This window comes from Branchiostoma floridae, chromosome 9 (assembly GCF_000003815.2).
Source record: "Branchiostoma floridae strain S238N-H82 chromosome 9, Bfl_VNyyK, whole genome shotgun sequence".
NCBI classification, from domain to species: domain Eukaryota; kingdom Metazoa; phylum Chordata; class Leptocardii; order Amphioxiformes; family Branchiostomatidae; genus Branchiostoma; species Branchiostoma floridae.
Window position 1 is genome coordinate 20771072 of NC_049987.1, and position 26849 is coordinate 20797920.

The window sequence follows — 26849 nt, forward strand, 5'->3', positions numbered from 1 at the left end:
TCAGGAACATTGCTGCCATCAGTCTGGCTATAAAGTACAAGAACAAGGCTACCGAGGCTTTAGAACAGGCCTCTTTGCCACCAAAGGCACCGTGACGCTGTGGGATTCAAACCCTGTACCCCTCTACCTACAATGTAACTCCGAAGGCATTCAAACATATTACTACAGAATCAAGGCAACATATAAATATATCAAGGACTGTTTTGCTATTAGAAAGAATACTGAAGCTAATGATTAGAATACTTCATTGTGATACTATATGAATGAATTATATATATGTTAGCCCTTATTGTTATAATAACTAGGATGTTAAGCTTTATCCTATACCTCTATTTTGAACCTTATGTGATAGCTGTTGCCATACTTTGTACCATGTACAATTGTCGTGCAATAAAGTTCTTCTTCTTTATAATTATAGAACTCTATAAATTTGAGGTTGGGATGTAGATAGATGGTTTCGAAACCATCTATCTACATCCCTAATTCAGCTTTCTCTGTAACTTGCAGTCGACTAGCTCAGAAAGAGGAGGTACATGTACATGGACAACATCTGCAAGTTGACATTGTACATTTTTGTATATTGTTTTCAATGCAGAATATGATGGATTGATTTCTGGATGATTTGATATGAACTCATTGTAAAGGATTGGTTCATAGATGAGGTGTATCATGTTTGTATGTGAGAATTGTCTATGTGTTGCATGTTGAATTTTTTTATGAGTTGTTCTTTGTTGCATGTAATATTTGTGATGTTGTATGCCGAATATTAATCAGAGAACAGTCATCATTTGTTCACATTTATTGGAAACAGAAAAACCTAATAGTTTGGTTTGTAACTTTACATTTGTTTTGTACATGACAAATATGTACATATTCATTGAAGGGGTATTGATATAAAAACCTAAATAGATGAATGTTTACTTTTAAAAATTCACATGTTCCTCCCTACATTAAGTACTTTGCTGCTCATACATGATTTACTGCAAGCTGTTAACCTCTACATCATACATTATACTTAGTATGCTAGATAGGAAAATGTACTACTCAGAAAAATAGAAGGCTTTTGCACAAAGAATAGCATAAACGTGGAAAGTTAAATATCGGGTCCTTAAACCCTTAGACAAGCCAAAGAAACCGCAGTATGACAGATATAATGTTGTAAAATAATTTATAAATTTTTACTGTTCAAGTACTGCTTGTAAGAGAGTTTGAATGCAGTGAGAATTAAGTAAATGGTATATGCCCAGGCTTAGTTTAAGACACATGCATTGCTACTGTAACATGTAACAGCAGTTATGGCCTACAGTGAATGGTATACGTACTCATAACAAATCCAAACAAACGTCATACATTAGATCTGGGCTGTCTCCAGCTTTAAGTATTATTCCGGCCCACTTATTTCTTTGGGAGCCCATTTTATTAATTTTTGTCGTTAAATCTGTCATCCTAGGCTAATTAGAAATCAATTTTATGTCATGAATTTGGGATTTTTTTTGGACGGACACAGTGGAATTTTAGACCGTCCAACTTTCCATCCCAGAATGGAGGGGCGGTGCTGGAAACAGCCCTGCATTAGATGACATCCAAGGTTTTATAGGAGAGGTAAAAAGACTGGCTTCATGAGAAATGTAAATTTGAAACATGAATGGGCACCAACCAGAATAGCCTAATGAATGAAGTACATGTATGTCTATTGCCTTGTTTGTGCTTCTTCATAGAGAAAAAAAACATGCTGCTTTAGGTATACTGTGTACCCCATACTTTGATACATACTGGTGAAAATATCTTTTGTAAAGATTTGACTTCAACAACATAAACTATTGGAGATATAGTCTCTGATATTAAAAGGTGTTGATACAGTCACATATTACGTGTGCTCTCTTGTTCTTATGACTGACTTCGCTTTTATGTCATTAGGCCACACCAATTTAATTTCTTGGTTCACGGATTCGCTCGCTCCTATTTTTCGGAAAAAAAAATAAAAATAAAAATTACCACTCAGCAAATTTTCACCATTAATGAAGCCATTCACCAACTTTCTGGTGTAGCAAATTGGCCTTTATATTATAAGCTCCTTAAAGTATGGGTACAGGCTACTGTACAATAATAGTGTTTTTGTACTTTTTTCAAGCTGAAAACTTTTTTTCTTTATGTTTTGGTTTAGTCGTTACCTTTACCACAACCATTTTACAACTTTTATTTTAATTTCGCCCTCTCGCTCCATATTTTTTATGAAAAAATCCGTGAACCAAGAAATTAAATTGGTGTGGCCTTACGGACTGAAAATATAATTTCTTTAAATTGTTACATGAAATAAAAACCTAAATTGGGTCAGTTGTAACAGGCAATAAATTACAACCTAGAAGACATTACTATACCCATATCAAAAGTTGCGGTAAACTTTTTTGCCACACGACGTTCCTATGAATAAATATTAGCGTGTCTTCCAATCTTGATGGTTGCTAGTATTAGCAAAATCATGCATGAGGACATAATTTTTACTTTGATTTTGTTCCCAAGAAAATTTTATGCCCAAGAACTCAGCTTTTTGTTCTACAACATGAACCAAGCACCAAAACATTTTTTAAAGTGTAGTTTGTGTCCCCATTTAGACTGTGACATACAAATGCCACATTCAGTAGTTAGCACTGGACAATCAGAATTTGGGAAACACAGGATTCTCTGAATCTTCAATCCTTCGTTATTACTGCAATTAGACAAACATACATGTACCAAAACACATAAGTTGACATGCAGTAAAACGTTAAAATTTGCGGCTTGAAAAATAAAACAAATTTGACATTGCTAGACTTCCACACCTCTTCTTTGCCCAACTTGCTATTCAAGTCTTTTCACTTGTCTGTCTCATTCCTTGGCTTTCAGTGAATCAGTGTTTTTTCTGCTCCACACCTTTACACTAAGAAAACCAAATTGGAGTCAACTCACAACTCTGTTATCACTTTAGTAATTGTATACTGTTATGAATCACATAATACATGATACTAAATTTGTCTAATACATTCAAAGGTTGAGCTGACAATGCAAGCGCATCACAAACCACAAGCTTAAATGCCCCTGCTGACAAATTTTGGCACTTTTCTTTTACCTATTAGTAAGAAAAGTAGCCCTGGTGCTCAACCCTTGAATGTATGGTCGTTATAAAACAAGTACTAGTATCACTGTAAAGGGCAATAGATAAGCTTTCCAATGACATAATGTGTACTACAAATATGAAATTGATAAAGTAATAACAGAGATATGATTGTACAACTTCAACTTGAGTGTACATCCGTGCCTTTCCTCAAACTTTCTGCTCGACTCTGTCCACTTGTCCATTTCCATTGGATTCCTCCGCACCTTTCTGTCCACTGTTGTTGTTCTTATCTTCCAGCGCCCTTTGATGTTGACTAATCCACAGGTTAGCGTACAACCCGCCCTCTTTGTTCAACAGTTCCTGGTGGGGACCCTGTTCCACCACCCTCCCGTTGTTCAGTACGAGGATTTCGTCTGCGTCCACCACCGTAGACAGGCGATGTGCGATGAAGATGGACGTTCTACCCTTCGTCACACTCTGTAGAGCATTCATGATGGCCTGTATGTGTGTAGGCAGACAACATTTATCCGTAAATAACATTTATCCATATAAAACATTTATCATTAGGCAACACCATTGTACATAAGGCCACATCATTTTGATTCTATTGATGACATCGGATTTCGCGCATGCATTTCCGGTCAAATTAAAAAATATATATTTTAGACCAAATGTATGTCATACAAAGAAAAAGTAAAATGAGCAAATAGATGCCGTAGATTGCAAAAATATGAGTTTTATACTTAATGTCATGGAATGCTAAGGTCAATTCCAAGCTAGGTCAAAGAAGATGTGACTGACTCCCTTTGGCCAGCTATATTCCTTAACCAGTTTTGATACTGACTTGTTTTTCACAGTGTTTTCAAGTGGCTGTAGTACTTAAACTATAGTGTGGTGACTCAGGCGTTTATCACACTGACTGAGCTAGGGGACCCTGGCTGAAGACCGAATTAGAGGTACATACGCCCAGCGTCGTTGTAAGTGCCACTGAACTGATAACTGACTTATGTTATGGTACCAGTAAATCTGCCTGGAGATTAGGAACCCACCTGTTCTGTGATAGAGTCTAGCGAGGACGTTGCCTCGTCATACACGATGATTGGTGGATCCTTCAATATCGTCCTGGCGATCGCCACACGCTGCTTCTCTCCTCCTGATTGAGAAAAAAATAAGATTGTGTCAGAAAAATTTCTTTTTCACTGGCTGTTACAGAAATTGTTCCAGGAAATTCATATTCTACAAAATACCATAAACCATGTATAATATCCTAATTTTTTTGCACCATAATATTTAATGACATATATGTTTAAAAAAAGAGACTGTGACCCAGGTTGAGGACACATAATAGAAAACTTTAGCACACAAGATGTTTGTAGGATAGTCTGAAATAACAATCACTGTAAATGAATCATTTTAACTTAAATACATGTACTACTAGTAATAATACGACTACTTCTACTACTATAAGTATCAAGCATCAAGATTCTTTATATCATAATACTCTAACTTGGTTTGTTTTTCATTTCAAAACTGTACCTGATAGCTTGAGGCCCCTCTCCCCCACCTGTGTGTCGTAACCCTGGGGCATCCTCACGATGCTGCTGTGCAGTTCTGCCATCTCAGCTGATTTTAACACCTCGTCTGTGGAGGCCTGGAAGTTTCCATACTGCAGGTTGTAGAAGATGGTGTTGTGGAACAGCACACAGTCCTGGGGGGAGATTTGGGGTTCAGTAAAAGGGCTCTAATATGTAATATATTTCTATGACACATAGAGAAGTATTTTTCCATACTGCAGTTATAGAAGATGGTGTTGTGGAACAGCACACAGTCCTGGGGGGAGATTTGGGGTTCAGTAAAAGGGCTCTAATATGTAATATATTTCTATGACACATAGAGAAGTATTTTTCCATACTGCAGGTTATAGAAGATGGTGTTGTGGAAAAGCACAGTCTTTTGGGAACAGTTACAACTGAGTAAAAAGGTGGTACCACTCAAATGTGTCTTCACAGATCTAGCCCTTAGCCATTCCAAACCACTTATATGACACTAAATTTACAAAAGGATGGTCCAGTATTGTAGGTTGTAGATGATGGTGTTGTGGAACAGCACACAGTCCTGTGGGAACAGTTATGGTTAAAAAATGAACCAACCAATCCATCAAAAGATCTTCTGTCCGTCCATCCGTCCGTCTGTCCATCCATCCATCCATCCATCTAAGCAGTCAGTCAATAAATACACTGGGCACTATGCCAATATGTCTTGTCACTGACTGTTCACTGTTATGTCTCGGATGTTCTAACCTCCACTGGGTCACCCACCCACCCACTCAATCAATCAATCAATCAACCGACCAATCAATCAATCAATCAATCAATCAATCAACCAATCAATTAATCAATCAATCAATCAATCCCTTCCCAACGTACCTGTGGCACCACACCAATGTGTCTCCTCAGACTGTCCACTGTGATGTCCCGGATGTCCTGACCCCCCACCGTGATCCGACCTCCCATTGGGTCGTAGAACCTGTACAGTAGTCTCACGATGGTAGACTTCCTGAAGACAACAAGGAACAGTTTCAGGTGTACCACCATATTGAAAACACTTGTGGGTAGACAAAGCTCATCATAAGAACACATAGCAATAGAGAATGTGTTAGAAAGAAAACCTCTCTACAGTAAAAATGGTTCCTGTCCCTGGTGCTGAAATGATAATCAACTACATGGACACCAATCTAACAATAATAAAAAAAACATAAAAAAACAAGCAAGACAGGCACTTTAACTCCTCAGAACACGAAAGTGCCTGTATACATGTGAATATCATTATTCACACAATACATGCTCCACTCTCACACACAATTTACAATCATTTCCTGCAAGCCAGCAGGACCAATCATAAACATTATCATGGGGTCAAGCAACGCAAATGAAGGGCGTTTTGACCAGAACCCAGTGGTCCTAGATTCAAATCTGCTGAAAAGGTGGTAGTTATCTGTCATATTGATCCTCCCACTATAATGTAATAAATCTCAAAAAAGAAACAATAAAATGCATTGATTGACAGTCTCACCCTGATCCGCTTCCTCCAACAATGGCGATCTTCTTCCCCGTGGGAACCTCGAAACTCAGGCCCTTCAGGATCTCCTGACCTTTCTGGTACTCGAAGAAAACGTCCTCGAACCTGATGGTGGCTTCTGTAGGGGATAGCTGCAGGGCTGGGGCCTGGAGCTTAGACTAACCAAGAAGGGAAAGGCAATGACGTGTAAGTTGCAAGTTTTACCAACACCTACAAACTTCTGTGTTTGTGCTTTTTAGTATTTGTGCCTCTTCACAGTAACAGTTGCCATCCAACATATTACTGTAAATGCAGAAATGTTTGCGGTGCTTTTATGTTCGCAATTTTTGTGGTGACCACTTCACCACAAACTTAAAACCACCTCAAACATTTTTCCATTATAGTATGAGACTGCAGTCTATGGCGCTACCATGAACTTAAAACCACCGCAAACACTCCATTTTCCTGCTACCACTAAAGTAAATCCCTGCAAACTTAAATGCATTTACAGTGTAATACTGTACAAGGTATACCTGTAGTATATACAAGAATTGCTTAGACAAGGAGATAGGCAAGGAGAAGACAGAACAAAAATGTTAACGGCAGGTCTGAGTTCGAGGTGAAACAGTCCCCACAAAAACCGCAAACATAAAACGGCCGTGAACATTACCGCATTTACAGTAAACCCCCTGCTCACCTTGATATTTGTATCCAGACTGAGGAGACTGAACATGGTCTGCATGTCAATGAGAGACTGCCGAACCTCCCTGTACACAGAACCCAGGAAGTTGAGCGGCAGAGACAGCTGGAACAGCAGGCCGTTCACCATCACTAGGTCTCCTACTGTCATGGTGCCTGATGGGGGAAATATACATTTAATGTAGTCTTTCTACATATAGATTCCTAGGTATTCTTCATGACACAGGACTACTTTAATGTCCTTGAGAACCCAGGAAGTTCAGCAGCTGCAACAACAGTTGGATGTACATTCTAGTTAATGTGGTCTTAGAGTTTCCTAGGTATTCTTCATGATTTATGACACAGGACTACATTTTTAATGTCCTTGAGAACCCAGGAAGTTGCGTGGCAAGGACAGTTGGAACAGCAGACCGTTCACCATCACTAAGTCTCCTACTGTCATGGTGCCTGGTGTGGGAAATACACATACTAGTTAATGTGGTCTTAGAGTTTCCTACGTATTCTTCATCATCTATGACACAGGACTACATTGTACTTTAACGTCTTTGAGAACCCAGGAAGTTGAGCGGAAGGAACAGTTGGAACAGCAGGCCATTCACCTTCACTAGGTCTCCTACTGTCATGGTGCCTAATGGGGGAAATACACATACTAGTTAATGTGGTCTTAGAGTTTCCTAGGTATTCTTCATGATCTATGACACAGGACTACATTGTACTTTAACGTCTTTGAGAACCCAGAAAGTTCAGCGGTAGCGACAGTTGGAACAGCAGGCCATTCACCATCACTAAGTCTCCTACTGTCATGGTGCCTGATGTGGGAAATATACATTCAAGTCAATGTGGTCTTAGATATCTTTAACGTCCTTGAGAACCCAGGAAGTTTAGCGGAAGGGACAGTTGGAACAGGAGGCCGTTCACCATCACAAGGTCTCCTACTGTCGTGGTGCCTGATGGGGGAAAAATATATTATGATTGTTAATTTCCGAAAATAATTTCGTCAGGTTGATAGATCAAAGGATACAGAAGTTTCAACCAGTTAATCTGAGGAAGGTGTCTGATGACAGGCATCGAAATGTCAGCTATGGTGAGATTTACATAGTTTACATACATTGTGTAAAAGAAAACTCCTATATCCAATGATTGTTAATGTAGTCTTAGAGTTTTCTAAATATTCTACATGGTTTAAAACTAGGGGTGAGTACCAGTACAGAAAATTCAGGTCCGGTGCAGGTCCAGAGGATCAGGTCCAGGTCAACGACCAAAGAACAATAGTCCATTTCGCCACAAAAAAATCTGTTTGGTAAAGTTTCCTTGATATTAGCCTGGCTAAAATCACGCTCCTAGTGGCCACCCCTACAGTTGCAGCCACTTCGGGGAGGGGGTCATTAACCCCAGCGAGCGAGAGATTGTGTAAACACAGCGAGGCTACCTATAAGACACAATTATTTCAACATGCTTGTCAACCCAGGAAGTTGCGTAGTAGGGACAGTTGGAATAGGAAGGCATTCACAGTCAATATCTTGCAGACACATTTGAACTTTTAAAAGCGCATAATAATTATTTAACTTAAACTGAGAAAATATGGTAATAAAAATTATGTAATGCTCCTTACAATTTAGACTTTTAAGGACCAGTTGCTTTTCTCTCCGAATGACAATAAATTGCCAAAAGCCTTTTCAGCTAACTAAAAACATTCTGAACATATCATTTTCTGCATCAAAATGTCCAAGTATTTCTAGTAGTTTACAAACATTTCACCAATGAATTTACTTTTCAGAAACCGTATTCAGTCCTCAGTTCACAATTCATCAATTCACCAATGCATTTTTTTTACTCTAGATGATGGACCATAATATAGGCAAAAACACTAGAACCTAAAGTCAAGTAAATGTTCGCCACATGTAACATATTTAGGTAACTATATCTAATCTGGACCGTCCTAAGGTTCCTCTTTGAAAAACAACAAAAACACTTAGCCTGTATTCAAAGCTATAAAGATGGGAGATTGAAAGGTCATGCACCGTTACTGCAGTTCAAGTGAAAGGAAGCATCCACTCTTACTTTTGGACCTTAAAGGGACATAGTGTAGAAATATGGCGCCAAAGTTTCAAATGTTCTGAACTTGAAAATCTCCATTCAGATTGACATTTGCAACTTATTTCTAACTTATCTGCGTCATTTTATCACATTTCTAGTGCTAATTAACAACGTCAAAGTAAGCCGCGACCAAATTCATTTACTTCCGGGTAGCCTACCGGAAGTAAGCCGACCGTAGATTTCCGAATCGACAGTTGCGGTCGCAGATCTTCGGAGCTTAGCGGGGACTTTCAAAAACTTCAGTAACGATTCGAGCGAACCACCGAACGTGTTCTAAAGCGCACTTTGGCTCGCCGGCGAGTTGAATAAAATGGCGGACAACTCAAGCGGCGGAGGGAAGTGCGCATATTTCAAGACATCCTTACGGCTCAACAAAGTCGTATCCATACGTTGTAAATATTGCTGTGCAGTCTAATAAGGTAGACTCAACTCATAATGTAGAGAAATGACCGAAAACAGTGACTTTATTTTTTACATTATGTCCCTTTAAAGAAAGAAAAACTTAACAAGGATGCAACTTGCTGGTAGTTTAACAGCTTCAAATCAACAGCCTTCTTATTGATTTCTCCAGCTTTGTGCAAAGCAATTAAGCACTGTGTTTAATGGAAAGCCAACAGAGACAATTTCCTTCCTTTAAACCACTTCAATATGAAGACGTGTTGTTTTTCCAGTGTAGCAGCTAAAACAGAGTGCATGTTCCATGCTTTTCTTTGCCCATCAAGGCAGGAATATGACTTCTCCACACCCTTGTGGAAAACAAAACGTCAATGACTAATGGGAAGTTAATACAACATTGTACTTGTCTGATCTAGAGGACAAGTTTGACTCACTCAACTGACAACAGTGTGCATCACTAATGGAGCAATCAATACAGCAGCATCTTTCTGCCACTTCTGCCTCTGTCTGTAATCCACAAGAATCTGGCTATGATTGACTGTCAGAGCAGCTGAATTTAAATGCTTTTCTGAGGAGTTTGACTCAAAAGTTATGGGAGCACTGATGTTAATACTGGTAAATAAAATATATACTTTACTTACTTTGTAACAGAGAAAACTTATTAAAGAAAGGGGACATTTGCAAGCAAATTTATATTATGTTTACCATCACATATTGTAGTTCTTTCTTTATTCTTTATTTCAGGTTAAAAACAAACCCATAGGTACACAAAAGATACATACATATACATTAAAACCTCTATCTGTACAATAAGCCATAACAGTTACGGAAAAAAGTGTTTCTGTAGTACATGTCTGAAGACAGCAAGTGCTTGACAATAGTATTAGTGGAGGACATTAATCTTTGTAAAAAAGAATAACAAACCCTCCTTTGTCTTGTTTCAAAACTGTCAGTCGAATGGTAGACAAACATAGTACTGGCGCTACACCGTCGTGGCAAATTCATGATAAATCCGGAAACAGTTATTGTATACGACCCGGCACTTAGAAAGGACACCCGCACTGACAGAGTAGTAGTAGTCTAACACTGGCAACTGTTATGTTTAATTTATTACAACAAATTTCAAAATTTAGTGACCCGAGCCCCCTAGGTGTGCTATTAGCCATTTGCTACATAATGCATCCAAACACCACAGGGTGTCTGCTACTTAACCTGTAACCATGGTGACAGCTGTCAGGTCCAGGTCGTTGACCTTATTTGTTTGGAGAAGAAGAGGAAACAGAGCAAAAACAATATGTTTACCTTCCTCGGCCTGCTAATTATCAGTCCTTTATATTTTAATGTGACTTCCCCCCAACTTTGTGAATGTTTAATGGAAAGCCCACACAATGCCCTTCAAAAGGGACAAGTTCCTTGCTTTTAACCACTTCAACATGAAGAGTTGGGTTGTTTTTCTCCTGCAGCAACCAAAAGGGTACAGATTGATGGACAAGCTGTCTGTTATGCTCTTATTTGCCCATTAATGCAGTCACACAACTTCTCCACAACCTTGTAGTAAAGTACATAAAGACTAATGGAAAATCAAGATGTTTGACTCGCTCATCTTTCAATCAATACAACATCTTTCTGCCACTTTAACAAGGCTGCTTGTGTTATTGCCATGGTAACAGAAAATACAGACTACCACTCAGCAACAAGATGAGTGATGACACAACTTTCTTGTCTCAGATTATCTGCTGCATCTATTTAACAAGGACATCATTGTAGTACATGTATAAGGTACAACAGCATTCTGCCTAATATATAAGATTCTTTCTGGCCACAGCAGCACCACAAACTTCACATTCCATCAGGCTACTGCAGACCAGAATCAGCTTCACTACTGAGTCCTGCTAACTCGTTGGTTTACATGGCTGTGTGAGTTTTTTACACTTACAGAAACAAGCCAAAGCAGCTAGCCTTACAGTACCTCTCAAAGGTAAAATGTACATGGACGTAGCAAGTCTGATGATGATGATGATGACAGGTTTATTCGTTCAAAACAATAAAAATCGTCTGACTACTCTATTGCTATTTCCAGTCCGCGATTGCTCCGCTGAACTTCCTTTACTTGACTGTACCACTGCTCAGAACTTCCTCAGCAAGAACACAATTTGCCAATTTCACCAAAGCAAGACATCCTTTTCTCTTCCATACTGAACCTTCCCAACCCTTATTGATATAGCTAACTTAAACTCAATCTCTATGATTCAAATTAGCTTCATTGTGATTTCTTTTCCTGATTTCCTTCAATTGCATCTCTTTATGGGAAACTTGGAAAGTTTAACCTTAAACATACAACCTTTAAGTTTCAGACACTTTCTGGTGTAGTAACGGGGGCCGCCCTAAGACGGTTCCCGTCCTAAGACGGAACGGATTTTTTGCTGATCTTATTATCCATAAGTACACCGCGTTTGTTACCACTGACTATGCTGATTACAAAGGTAAATAAACCAAGTCCATGCACACAGCTTTAATTTGCATTCCAAGTATACTTTAACATATTTACTTCATTTTTAAAAAAAACAGAATTCTAACAGTAATGTTGACAGTGCTGAATCACTGCGGTCACCGGCCTCTGCGTATTGGCGGCTCGTGTCGCTAACTATACGAACTCTTCCAAGCAGTCACACAACTGCCATGATACACATAAATAAAGCTCCATAAAACACTATGAATATGTGTCTTCAAATGTTTGTTGAGTAGAAAAGCAACCAAAAGGAAGCGACATAAACATTGCCACCATTGTACTCCCAAGGGAGTGTGGCCGTGAAGGTGGCAGACTAGAGAACGCTCCAAAGATTTATTTGACTGTAACAAATGATTCGTGCTGTCTATGAAAATAAGACTTGATAGAGAGATGTAGATCATATTTTCATATAATCAGACAGAGTTTTGTTGATGTTGGCAGTGTCGTTTTTCCGTAATGGTTTTTCTAGTCGGGCATTCACAATCAGTGCATTTAGCCCATTGCCCGTAAAAACATCAGCTGGATTGTTCTAGGTACAGCCTTCCTCATGTGAGACAAGAAGTGCATACAGTCATGATTTTACTGTCAAAAGAAAGCTAAAATATCACACTATTAATTTTTTTCTGTGTACTTAAATTTACCACTTACTTCTGAGAGAGCAAAATGTAAAAAAAAAGCGTACCGAGTTAGGCACACTGTCCAGCGTAGCACAAAATTGGAAGGTTACATACATGAAATTGTCTCACAGTGTTTGCCGCTTGTAACACGCAGCGCGAAAGGTTCATGAACCACATGAATGCATTTCTTATTCAAGTATGTTGTTCAAATCTATGTGTAAAAAATTCAGTCATCAAAATTTGACCACTCTCAAGTAACTAGCGATGGAGCGCCATGAGTTTGAGCGCAAGAAAAAGCGTACCGTGTTGGGGCACCTCCCGTTACATGTACAGGGGACCCATCGTTTTTTCAGCATCCTTGGCAACAACCAGCTCCACTCCATGCTAACCATTCCAACTGTCACACTCCAAGTTCTCTGAGAAGAGCAACTTTACAATGCTATTTAGAAATCTTCAAAGGAGTGCCCAAGGACCTGCATTACGCCCACTGATTTCCTGTACTTTTGTGAAAGGCATAAAGGGTGCTGACCTTCCTGCCTCTTCAAGATGGTATACACTAAAATTATGACCAAAAAAGGCAGCAACCAACCCATAGCCGCTTTTAGCAAGGCTCACACGTCACGACACAACTTCAGGTCTAGCGCGCTGCAGGCAACAATGAACTGGCAGCCTTCTTGATAAGGTGTGGCTACATTCTGCCTCCTGCCTACTTCTGGCCGCTGCTCCACCATCTCACGTCACATTGAAGTCTGTCTCTCATTCTGTAGTTGACCAGAATCAGCTCCACCATGTTCAACAACAGCTCTGTCCTCCAGCTGGACTCTAACAAGACATCAGTTCACGAGTTTGATGGGCCGGTCCCCTGTCTCTTGTGGTACTTGCTGAACACAAATGTACCCTACAGCCAGGCTGAAGAAGCCTGCTCCATGTACTTTAAAGAATTTGAAACTGGGACCACAATCATCTATGGGCTGACATCAGGTTTCATCATCATCACGAATGCTGCTGTGCTCTGGGGAATCATCGGGAAACGACAACTCCACACATCTTTCTACTTCTACATGGCAAATCTCTCCTTGGCAGACATTTTAGCAGGTATTGCACTTCTATGCTATCCTACAGTAGTCCTGATGGGAGAGACAAGTCTGTACAGCAGAATGATCATTGCAACTGTAGTAATAAGTAGTCAGGTTCTGTCTGCCTCAGCTCTAGCCCTCCAATCTGGGAATTCCTATATTGCTGTGCGGCATCCCACATACTTCCACAACCATGCTGACACTGCCAACCGTAATGCAGGTGTAGCTATTGTTTCTTCATGGCTTCTGTCCTTGCTTAGCCTTGCACCCATTATGGGTTGGAACTGTCTGGATATGCCCACACAAAACTGTTCTACCTTCTACTACACTGCCTACCTTGGTCTTGTAGGTGGAATGATCATACTCCTGGCCATCACTTCATTGTTTACAACTATAAGTGCATTTATTGCTCTAAAGCAACGGCAAAAGAACAGGTTTGGGCAGCTGACAGGGGCCCAGCCAATTCAAGGCAATAGTTCCACACAAAACAGGGTAGGGCAAAATCAGCCTCACAATCTGGCACAAAAGGAGGCAGAGAGAAAAGACCAAAAAAGTCTAAACAAGATAAAGACAGTTCTGACCTATGTGGGGTTTGCATTTATGGCCTGGCTTTTGCCTCTAGTGCTCACCTCATTATGCCACGATGGTAACTGCCTGCTTCCAACTGGAGCACGTGGGATGGTTGTGCTAATAACATTGAACTCAGCAATCAACCCGATTGTAAGTCTTGTCCGCACACCAGACTTGAGGAAGGCAGTCTGGCAAAACATGACAGCTATCTATCGGGTACCAACTGCACTTGTCACCATGATACGGGGCAACCTGGACAATCCACGGGGGGTACAAGGTGTGCCACTGAGTGCCACAAACATGCAGGGTGGCGCTGTACAAAACACACCGGCAGGACACAGCAATGCTCCTGTGAACCTGGCATTGGCAGGGCCAGATACTGCTTCACTTCAAGTGATGAACATTGAATACATTACCACGGTGTAAATGTCCTGACTGAGCACTGATAAAGAACAGCTACACACTCAGGAGAACAAAGGACAGAAACAAAATAGGTACCACTTTCATGGACAACAATGGTATGTTTATCTTTAACAATTTTTGTAAGTCTTATAAATGGACAAAGAGTTGTAAAACTACCCTGACTCAAAATGCTGAGGTAGTGCTTTAAAGTGAGGTGTGATCTAGATGTATGTGTGTGTGCCCTAACTATGTGAAGTATAAATTACATGTTTAAAGTAAAAATGTTTTTGTTTGCATACGTTCATGTTGGACACAAGGATAAAGCATTCCGGTATCAGTGTAACTATGAGAATTTCTGATTTCTGCTGTAAATATTTTTGTCTTTCTCAAAGAGATTTGAGTGTAGATATTGTGTATAAGTAAGGAGCCTCAAACTCCAGAGGGAGGTATTATCATCCAATAAAACCATCAGCCAAGTTTTTGAGGAATTCCATTTGTGGTTGATTATGCAACAAGTGTTATGTAAAACAACATAATACCCTATATGTACGTGAATGCATAGACATTGTGAATATTTTCGGCAGAAATGAAGGGCGATAAGCACATCAACAAGGCCATTTGATGATAATGCATATAACAAGATGAGTTTTTTCTTGCCCCTGAAATTATTTCTTCTGTACCCTAACTTTACCAGGCCTTGTCAGACACATAATGATTATATAATCCAGGCATAGGCTGAGATTTTTAATAGAGGGTACATGTGGAGATCTAAGTAGACTGATCTGAAACTGTATGCTTGTTAATACCAGCAGGACTAGTGATAACTTTACTTCCTAAAATTGTCTGTTGAAAAATAACACCCCCATCTGGAGTTTAGTGCTCCTTTGGTCATGAAAGAATTTTGTGTTATATATAGAATCTGAATTCATTTTAAGAAAATGTCAAATATTGTTCATATTTATCTTTCTGACGTGTCAGTAAAATATAATATACTGTAAATGCGAAATGTTCGTGGTGAATTAATGTTCGCGGTTTTCGCGTAATATAATATTTGCGTAATGTAATCTTTAAATTAGTAGATCAAATTACGAATTGATATGTAAATCATCATCATCCGGGCGTGCTGGTTGCACGGATGGCCATATTTGAATTAGTAGAACAAATTACAAATTGATATAATGTAAATCAATCTTATGTTCTCCACCTGCTTTCTGCCTGCCAGTGCGTCCCTGTGACATTATCATGCTCGCTCATATATTGCTTAAAGAGAACACATAAAGGCCCCGTACCTGCCATGATGCCCTTGCTGGCCAGCACCATGATTGCGGCCAGCGCCGTGCTGAAGATGGCGTTCTGTCCGAAGTTGAGGAGGGCGAGACTCGTGCTGGTCTTCAGGGAGGCCACCTCGTACTGAGCCAGCAGCTTGTCATAGCGGTCAGCCTCGAATGTCTCATTGTTGAAGTACTGAAAAGTAAACAAAAGTGATCATTAGGCAGAGAAAAATTAACATCTGATTCCAGTCTTGAAAATATTAGGGTTGGTAGGTGAGATTGTCTTCTCCTTTTTGCCTGAGGGCGGGCAAACGTAATGAGCTCACTTTCCTCTTTCCTGGTTGGGTGGGTCTTTCATGAGCCTACACAAGAATCCCAGCTTGATGCTTAACACGTTACATGGTATGTGCTCTGTGGTCTGTATTACTTAAAACACTTCAAATTACGTCAAAACAAGATTAAACATTGCTCTACAATGTGCATTAATAAAGGATATAAACAAAATTACATTTGTAATCATTAGACTTGAACATAACATATTGGTGACTCACAAATTGAAAAAAAAATGTGTGAATACACATTTTAATAAATTATGTTAATGAGGATGGAAGGTTCATATTTGCTGCAGTTTTTACAAGTACCCCAAGAGGCATGGTTGCCTGTCTGCATATGTATTGATATAGCTACATCTGGAAGCGCACGTTTGTTGCATTCTTGTCGCATTCTTTCTCCTTTTAAAGGGGGTTTAGACGACTCCGAAAGTACAAGTTGTGTAGTAGAGTACTTAATGAAAAGAAAATAGACTTCGATGATCTCGATATTTAACCGATCTCTTCATGTGATGTTGTTTAACATCCAGACTTTTCTTAACCCCACTGAACGCCTCTGTTACGCAATGGAGTCAGGACGGCCGAGCGGTCTAAGCTGCTGCATGAATACGGCAGTTTAGATCTGCAGGTGTGGGTCCGAATCCCAGTTGTTCAACAAATCCCATGTGATTTTTTTTATAGAAAATAGACCAACTCAACACTTTTAATGTTTAATCTCCTTCTTTTCATGTGATTTTGTTTAACATCCAGGCTTTTTTTCCAAAATACGCACTTTTCGTGTCTTCAAGAGCGCCCGAGTTTTGGTCTGTTTTCTATGAAACCGTGGCGGTCTGTCAACCGAAGGGAAGGGGAGGGGACATTCTTTCCCCTAGCTTTTAAAAGAGTTTTAGACGACTCCGAACGTACAAGTTGTGTACTAGTGAACTTAATAAAATAACCAAGCGTTTCGTGTTTGTGTATGAAAAATGAGCCTGTTTTCTGCTTTTAAATGTTCGTCATTTCCGCGATTGGTGCCATTTTGTACCAAATTTGCCACGAGGGGGGGGGGGGTGTTTTAGACATGTCACAAACACTATAAAGGGCAAACGTCAGCTTTTTCAAAGCACTTGTTCTATTTCAGCCAAAGCGATCCAACAAATATATAGTCTACTAGTGCATCAGGCTACTAGTATTTTCAACATTATATGGCTTTTACACAGATATAAATGGTACAAGCACAAGTAGTGGACAAAAATGTTATGATTATTTACTACACATTCTTACATTTGTACACTAACTGTTAACAGAGTGTAAAATGTACTAGGTAATCTGTTTTCAATTTCGTAAGTTTAATTTTATGTCCCTTATTGCCAGTGGTCAAACAGAAAAAGGAAACATGCCAAAACAAACAAACAGACAACAAAACCACAATTTTCACAGTGAAATTTATGATACATTGTACTTAAGAAGCACTGCCTTTGAGCTGACCTTAACAGTTTCATAGTTGATGAGAGAGTCGATGGCCATGTTGCCGGCTTGGTTGTCCGCTCGGTTCATCTGCACACGGAATTTCGTCCTCCAGGCGGTGATGCCTAGGGTGAAGGCAGCGTACCCGCCGATGCAGCCCAGCGTCACCACAGCAAACTGTACACCACACTTGTACCACTGGAAACACAGGGAGTAAGCACGTCAGAATAAAGTTGCTGTTACCGTTACGTTACTGTTATTGGGTGGGTGGAATACTCTCTCTTAACAGCTAGGGGCTGAATTGTGAGCTTACAATGGAAGGGGCTAAATCGGAAGAATCTGGAGTGGCTGCCATTCGGTGCCACTCAGGTGACCTCAATACGACTGTAATTGCCCAAGGTGCAGCCATGGGAATGTAGGTTTTGAACCACTCATGACAATGACCCCTGCTCTTTTCGATAAGGGTGGTGGGATCTTTAATGAGCTCAATGTGTGGCTCTTCTCAAACACAGGACCTCCATTTAATGTCCTATCTGAACACTTTTGGAAAGATGATGCGGTATATATACTGCATTTCTTCACAAATGTTGGTATTCTAGTGCTGCCTACTCCTTACTTACCAAAATGCCGGTAACGAGTGAAACTTCCAGGATGGTTGGCACTACATTAAACACCAGAGCAGACAACACAAAGTTGATTCCTCTGTGGACAGAAGAAAATAGCATAAAATCAGTCCCAAGCCAAGTGAAGACAATATTGTCACTGACAAGTAATATGTTTTCTATATGTGCTTTGTTTGCTTGCTTGTTTATTTATTTAACAGGCTACTTTTATTTCAGTCAAGAGGGATAACATGAATAAAAAAAATAATACAAAAAACATCACAAAGCTACAGACTCCGATATTGAAGATAAGTGTTACAGTCCCAATAAATCTATAAAGTCAGGAACAGCAGAATCCTCAGAGATAAAATTTGCAAGATTCATATTATTAAGTTATTTCAAAGGTTTTGTATTGTTGTTTCTTGAAGAACACTTATGAAAATGACCACATGTAAAACAAGTGGTAGAAAGACGGACTTTTTTGTGTAGAATAAAAACATATTTGCAATTCGGCAGCAATTATACCAAGGAGGTTTTATCAACTCGAGAAAACCTACTTCATTATACATAATGTTGTCCTAAGTGCATGACTATCTCACCGAGTCCCCCTGTCGATTGCCTTGGAAAGTGCACCTGTCTGCCTGGAGAGGTGGAAGCTGAGGTCCAGGTTATGGAGGTGCAGGAAGACGTTCCTGGCGACGCGGCGGATGGAGCTCTGCGCCACCTTCGCAAAAATCGCGTTTCTCAGCTCGTTAAATCCTGCCGCTCCCGCTCTGGCCACTCCATCTGTGTTGTACAAGAGGATTCATTCACATTTACCTAAACATCTATTTTCTATTTATGTATTCATATTAAGTAAGTGAGTATTCACTTCTAGTTCACCTTTACCTGTGTGGTAAACTAAAGCCGTGGTCTTTAAAAGCACTGTATATGAAGATAGCAAGTCGACGGACAGTGGTTTCAAACTGCAAGGTTTTGAAAATGCCATCCATAGAGTTAATATCCAAAATTTGCAAAATACCTTGGTACCAAAGTTCCAGGGTTATCACCAGGATTTTTTCATAAATTATCACAGCAATGTGGCCCCATTTGCTCAACTGTAGTGGGGAGAACCTTGAGTCCCCTTTGAAGGACAACTTACATCCGATGACCAGTGCTGTAGCGAATGTGATGATGGTGTTGGCAGGGTTGTCCAGGTTGAACAGAGCCGGCTGGTTGAGGTAGTCGACAGCGTACTTAAAGATGAAGGGAACTTGGACATTCAGCAGCTGTGAGCAGGAAACATGTGGTGCAATACTTTATACAGATGCAAGGGAGAGCTGCTGTATATAGAATAACATAACCACAACTAGAAAGGCCGACATTTGCTTCAGAGCAAATACAGCATATTTCAGCCATACCCCTTCCCACGCAACATTGGACTGTTCCAAATCACCCCTGCGCAAAAATGGAACATCCTCTTAACAGTACATTATCCCCCAAAGTGGACTGGTATTGTGAATTGATTCCAGGTAAAAACAGAGCTTGCTTCTATTTTTCAGAAAATGACAATAATCACACCTTCCATTCAGAAAATTTTCATCATGACTGAAAATTGTTGAATGACTTCATGTAATGTCATTAACAATTTTCAGTACGATAACTAGGTGTAAGTTTAAAAAAGTATAAGCTCCTTGTGATGTGGGTACATTTATTATTGCAGTGAACTTTTTTTATTCAAGTAGGGCATACGATTTAATAATTATCAAGCAGGTGCAGGTACTGTAGGAGCGTTTGTTTTCTTCAAGCTGTAAAACTGTTAAACTGTTTTACTTTGTATGCAATCAGCCATCGAGCCTATTCTTATTTTAGTTTAACAACTTCCTGCCAGACCCGGAAGATACGATTGAACCTTGTTCGAGGATTTATTTTCGTCTGTCTGGTCAGTCTGTTCATACCCTGGCGCTGAGAGTGTTTTATTGGGCTGAAACTCTAGCAGTTTAAAGTTACTTACAATTTAAATGTTCAAAGTTTATGTCAAACAACAACAGCACTAGGAAATGTGGCCACTATAGACAGGTGGTCACTATAGAGAAAATGCTGATCTATTGACTAGGAGCCATACGTTACACATGATTTCAGTACACTGATCATTAATCATATAAACATTGCACAGGTAAGCCAATTGTTTAGATGTACAATTAAGTTCAAATAATTCTGAAGAGAAATATTGATGAGAAAATAATCATTCTCGCCACTGTCTAACTTATAATTACGTATCAAAACTAAACGCAGATTTTCTAACTAACGCACCTTTCGCCGACTTCATCAAAGGACCGCCGGCTATCAATCAAACATGGCTGTTGATTAGACTTAGAGTTTCAAACAGTCATGTGCTGTGTGCCAGTTCACAGCAAACTTCATGCTACGTGATGTTTTACATTGCTTGGACCTTCTTTCCTACAGCGGTGCTTCTACAAAATATTTAGACTGTAAAACTGAGTCCCACATGTTTTATAGAATAGAATTTGACGCAGAACAGCGTTTTTTGCTGGGTATTTTTCTTGAAGCATGTCCGTGGGAATATCAGTGAGGCGGCGACGTAGGGATATCAGACCGTCAACAAAAGTCGCGCGGCGGCTAACGGCGCAGCGAAGATACTAGCGCTATAAATAAGCGCTTCAACTAAGGATGGCAACCCGTACAATATTTTTGTATACTGTTGAGCTAGCCTAAGTAAAGTTTGTTGTTTATGAGGTTTTAGTTGTCTTTGAAGCTTTGACCCAAAATATTTTAAAGTCAAACTGCTGAAGAGAAGTAAGTGACTGCTACGATTATCGTAGATATGGCCCTAAAAAAACTGATAAAAGAAGCCTTCTCAATAGTCTAAAATGCAAGAGCTTCCGGGGGGGCTTCGCCCACCTGGGTCCCCCCCCCCCCACAGTGGCCCTGCCCCTGGACCCCGCCAGGGACATTCGGCGGCCCCCGGACCCCTGTCCGACGCTTTGAAAAAATCCTGGCGAGAAGTCTGTACGGCCTGAGTCTTCAAGTTAACGTATTGTGTGGTCCCGCTTATGAATATTGATTAGCCTTCGCTTTCCTCTTCGCTGATTGGCTGAACCATTCATTGAATTAACTCTTCCTGCCGGCTAGACGCAGGTGCAGATGTCGGCTCTGTGGGGTGAACGTCCGAAAGGTCATGGCATGGAGAACGAAAGAAAACCAATTTCCCCTAAAAAAAGTGCTGTAATTAAGCCTTTTACAGTACTTTATGCCAAAAATTTTACTTGGATCATTTTACCAACTATCTTATGCCTATCTATACCAAATGTTACTCATACCAGGGTACAGGGGTGCAAAATATACCGTTATAAGACCGTCAACAACAGTCGCACGGAGCTAACGTAACAGTGCAGCGAAAATACCATCGCTAGCGTTTCAACTTCGGATAACAAGATATAAGTACTGTTGAACTCAGTAACGTTAAAGTTTGTTTTTAGTTGCCTTTGACGGTTTGACCTGAAATAGTGTTACGCTAAACTCCTGAAGAGAAGTTAAGTGACTGCTGCGATTATCATAGATATGCCCCTAAGAACTGATACAATATAAAGCCTTCTGAATAGTCTAAAATGCGAGAGCCTTAGGCGGGCTTCGCTCCCCCTGGCGGGAACACTGCTATATACGGGATCATGAGGCCCCGCTTATGAATATTAATTAGCCTTTGGCCTCCTCTTCGCTGATTGGCTAGGTCTTTGATTCAATTAACTCTCCGGCTGACGCGCACAGGTGTGGCTCTGTGCGGGGTCACGGAAGGTCACGTCAGGAGGCCAAAAGAAAACAAATTTCCCCTCAGAAAAGTGCCAAAATTAATCATTTTAAAGTTGTTTATGTCAAAAATTTTACTTGAATCTTGTTACCAAGTATCTAATGCCTATCTATACCAAATTTCAGGTCATTTAATTGTAATACCAGGGTACAGGAGCCAAAAGTGTCCTTTTTTGGTAAAAAATTGGCCAAAAATCGCAAAAATAAGCACTTTGTTGCACTGTACACCAAAAGTGTTATTGAATTTATATGAAGGGATTATCAAGGCACATCTGTGTCAAATTTCAGCTCATTCGGTTGCAATACCAAGGTACAGGAGCCAAAAGTGTCCTTTTTTGGTCAAAAATTGGTCAAAAAATCGCAAAAATAAGCATTTTGCTGTACTGTACACCAAAAATGTTATTGAATTTATATGGGGGCATTATCAAGGCACATCTCTGTCAAATTTCAGCTCATTTGGTTGTAATACCAGGGTACAGGGGCCAAAAGTGTCCTTTTTTGGTCAAAAATTGGTAAAAAAATCGCAAAAATAAGCATTTTGTTGTACTGTACACCAAAAGTGTTATCGAATTTATATGGGGGCATTATCAAGGCACATCTCTGTCAAATTTCAGCTCATTTGGTTGTACTACCAGGGTACAGGGGGCCCAAATATACAGTTTTGGTCTTAAGATGACCAAAAAACCTTAATAAAATCATTTAAGAGACAGATATGGAAAAAATGAAAAAAACGTCCGAGGGTATTGGCCCACTCTACCCTTGTACCAAATTTCAAGTCATTCGGTTGAGGAACAACGGAGATACCGTGTTCTGAAGATTTGACAGGAGAAAGAAAGAAAGAAAGAAAGAAAGAAAGAAACATTACGAATACAATATATTTCACCATACCTATGGTATGGCTGAAATATAAAAATGAAGGTTAGACATCCAGGTAAGCAATATTCAAATACAATTCAATCTCTACAACTGGATAAAAACGGATATTTACTTCCGATATTTACTTCCGGAAGTAAATATCCATCTTCATCCAGTTGTAGAGATTGAATTGTATTTGAATAACCACAAAAACTGTTTAGTTGCTCAGAAGGTTTAAACTATCAGACTTTTTTTGCTTGACCAACTTTCATGTTGACTTATCACAGTATGGATCAATGATATGCCCTCAACTTCAGTTCAAGGTGATGAAGATAACAAATTAATCTCTTGTTTGCCCACATATCAAATTGCACCTGAAGAGGGACAGAAGAAGAAAAACACATCTGGGCATATTGGGAAACAATTAAGGAAACAATTTACATGCATCATTTCAATTCCTCAGGACTATCAAGGAGGGAAACGTCTTAAGTCTTAATATGAAAAGAAAGACGATAGCAATTTTCTGGTCCTTAGAAACAACATATTTCCCTTTTACCTATTTGGAAAGAAGACAATAATACTATTAATAGCAATTTCTACCTTGACTCCTGAAAGCATATACAAAGAAAAATGATAACAAACTTAATGTCCCTACCTTGGCTCCTATAAGAAGTCCCAGTGCCACCACGACCCTCGTCTTGATGTCCGTCTTGCCCTTGGGCCACACGTATCTCAGCATGTTCCTGACTATCTGCATACCAGCGACCCTGTCCTCAGGGACCCCCTTCACACCGATGGGTATAGAGGAGTCCCCCCCACTCCCGTGTACTGAACAGTCCCTTTTGGGTAGCTTGGTGGGTTTCTGCAGTTGGGATGGATAAAAAAACAACACATTAGGAATCCTAGAAATCTAACCAGGACATATCTATGTTGGGAGAAATACTAGCATGCAATCACATGTTACACAGCCTCCTTCAGTAAATGTCTACCATGGTAAAATCCTAGCTGACGTCAGCCCTATATGGGCATGACTGTCTTTGCCACATGGAGCACATCTGTAAGCTGACTCAGGTATGTTACAAAGTTCTTTTCTCCAGATCCGCATGCAAATACAATTGAAGAAAATACTGACATTTGAACAAAATTTTTGTCCTTTATTAAGACTGATTGTCAACAGTTAGAACCACGAAGTAATTTATTGAAAGAAGTGTTACTGTTAGTTTTGGTGAAGGAGTACATTCATTTCAATATGATTACTGTTTAATAGTTAACAAAGGGGCCACCATCCGATGAATCTAGCAGATATACTTTCTTCTTGTTGTTGTGTTTTTTTTTTTAAGAAAATAGCTATCTTACTATTATACTACATACTGTACAGTGTTGAACATAAGACACACTAATCTTCTGACATATACAGACATCCCAACACCAATCAAGTCTGCCGAACACCAGAAAAAAAGTTCAGTGTCTACCTACAAAAAAGAAAACAGCTCTTTCTACACCGTTGCACATCAAACACAAACATCACATCAACAATCACATCTAGTGTAACACCAGAAAAAAGTTTAGTCACTGTCTGCCTAAAAAAAAAGGACACGAAACACATCTTAGTTGTGTATGTTATGTGCTGTATATATCTGCCAGCCTACTTTGCCATGGCTGCATGGTAGGCTAGCCTGCAAGATAGGAGATGATTATAATTAGGACAGAAAACCTCGGCACCAAGAGTTCACCTGCACTTTTGATGTTGCCTGTGTTGTCATTCGCTTTCCCAGCATGCCTGCTCCGTTTGCAGCCTTAAAGGATGGGACAAAAAGGTAAACAAACTCAATGACAAGTGCTCAGTACATCAAATGGTTCCTGACACAATCACTGACATAAACAGCTTGTTTCAAAAAGTACTCTCCAAGCAGAGGTTGATTGGAAATATTTTGACCTTATTTTCGATCATATGCCAAATCTGTTGGGCTGGCTGTCACAACACGGGGCATATGAGAAGAAGGTCACATTTTCCCCAACCAACCTCTGCTTGTAGAATTTTCAAAGCTATGTTTCACCCAGGAAGAAAGCATTTGTCTCCATTTATATCTGCATGCAAACTTCAACACACAAGACTGAGATAAAAGACATAGACAACAGAAGAAGCTATTACAAGACATTGAGAGTTACAAAAAAAACTAGCTCCATGACATGATGAAAAAGGATAGCATTGATCAATGTAATACAATGACATCTGTACCCCAATTTGGTCACTGGTCAAAGCAGTGGGTCATTTGTCCTGAAGAAGCTGAAAAGTCAATACTTTACCAAGTCTCGAATCTGAATGAAACTTTTCATCTAATTGTTTTTTTTATATCTAATTTTTTTTATATCTAATTGTAACACTTAGACATTATCAAAAACAATATAAGTGGACAGAATTGAGAAGATGGTATTTCAGTCTTATACAATGACACCTGTACCCCGACTGGGTCACATGACCAAAGCAGTAGGTCACTCTCCCTGAATAAGGTCGCAGATCGCGTGCTGTTCCCTGGCCAGCTAAATTCCTCTGGCCGGCTTACTCCTCTATTTTTTCAATTTCTACGATTTTTCCAGCAATCTGGAGCCTGGTAGAGACTAGAATAAGGCCACAGACCTGCCTGCTGAAAGTCTGTTTCAAATCTGAATGAAACAATTTAAACTTTCATATCTAACATTCCTGAGTACCTACCTGCTGTGCCCTGGGCAGGTGTGGTGTTGTAGACTTCCATGTGGGGGAAAATCTCCATCCTGATGACTTGCCATGATGCTGGTGCTGAGGAAAGTGTTGGGAAAACAAGTGACAAAATTTTGTCAGAAGAGGCTTAATTTGTTGTTGTTGTTGTTGTTGTCCTCGTTTAACGTCTATTATTTCGCTAGACGTGGTCTCTTGGTGCTGGGTAACACATGGTTCGCTTTTGAGTCAATAGCCTCTCTTAAAGTGTTCACATTGTCATAAAGATTTGCAGCATCACTAACTATACATGATCCATGATCATAACTATTCATAATGCTAAATAAAAATGATTTTAGAATAGTTTTGAAACTTATGTTGCAATTTATGTTGCATGTTGTGTCTTATGTTCAGCTTGCATCTTTGTTTTACTCCATGGGCTCCATTGATTCACGCTGTTTAGTCTTCAGAGATTAAAAGGAGGTTTATATATATCATATATGTTACCTCCTTGGAGAGAACCATAACTCTGACATGGGGTATGCAGATGTTTAATGTATAATAGATGCTTGAAACGGGAGCCTGCCAGACTGGGGTTAGTGGTGGAACTGGAAGTATCCCAGCATTCACCAAATACACATCTCACAATACACATCCCAGATCCCTGACTTCGAGCTGTGACCCACAAGCCACAAGCATATGGACTTGTCATCTGCAACGTTACCCCACGGGCAGGGGCGGATCTCAGGATGATTCAAGCTCCACGGGCATCATTAATAAGACATACACGTACAACTTTGTGTGCAGAAAAAAGCAAACAGACCACTGCCCTACACAGGACCACTGCCCTACATTAAGATTCAGACCATATGGTTCAGCGGACGTGCAGACAGTAAAGTCAACATCAAAATGCAGACGACACCGGCCTTCAAAAATACCCGCCCCTCCCCCTAGCTTACCATCTTCCCATAAATTACCAACCTGTGCTCTAAAAACCTGGACAGTTTTGCGTTCCAGAAAGGTGCCCCTCCATCCTGCTAAGGAACTGAAGCGCTGGCTTCTCTGTGCGACGTCTCTGATCTTAAATTTCGGCCCGAAACTACAGACGAACTTGGAGGACACCAGAATCGCCGCCATTTTGGATGGAAATGTGAGGGTATGTAAGGTCATTGACCTAAGAATATCCTTCCGCGCCCATTCATGTAAGGATTTAAGGGCTTATAACCACGTATTTAATGATAAGATATTTGATAAATATTTAAAGTAAAATCAGATATTTTAGAATTGGGCCCAAACTAATCACAAGAGTACAAATGCACCTTTTGGGGGA

The 26849-nt window shown here is 39.9% G+C and overlaps 3 protein-coding genes across 3 annotated transcripts in view; 2 read left to right on the top strand and 1 right to left on the bottom strand.

Annotated features, from left to right (window-relative positions):
• The window catches only part of LOC118422281 (zinc finger ZZ-type and EF-hand domain-containing protein 1-like), a 43623-nt gene extending 43170 nt beyond the window's left edge, over positions 1-453 (top strand). Inside the window, exon 49 of the mRNA XM_035829800.1 lies at positions 1-453. This exon is cut by the window's left edge and continues 43 nt beyond it. Coding sequence (XP_035685693.1) covers positions 1-95 — 95 coding nt within the window. The 3' untranslated portion in view covers positions 96-453.
• Positions 454-3113: 2660 nt separating this feature from the next.
• On the bottom strand, positions 3114-26697 carry LOC118422695 (ATP-binding cassette sub-family B member 7, mitochondrial-like). The gene is made up of 15 exons (XM_035830394.1): positions 26501-26697; positions 25538-25621; positions 24558-24620; positions 23480-23686; positions 19307-19433; positions 18765-18951; positions 18184-18265; positions 17585-17761; positions 15807-15981; positions 6849-7006; positions 6167-6330; positions 5521-5650; positions 4631-4802; positions 4144-4247; positions 3114-3592 (listed from the first exon to the last, which is right to left on the bottom strand). The coding sequence occupies exons 1-15, from the start codon at positions 26687-26689 to the stop codon at positions 3302-3304; spliced, it is 2310 nt and encodes a 769-aa protein (XP_035686287.1). The 5' UTR covers positions 26690-26697; the 3' UTR covers positions 3114-3301.
• Positions 12798-15779, top strand: LOC118422693 (sphingosine 1-phosphate receptor 1-like). The gene has a single exon (XM_035830391.1). The coding sequence runs from the start codon at positions 13258-13260 to the stop codon at positions 14539-14541; it is 1284 nt and encodes a 427-aa protein (XP_035686284.1). The 5' UTR covers positions 12798-13257; the 3' UTR covers positions 14542-15779.
• Positions 26698-26849: the final 152 nt, after the last annotated feature.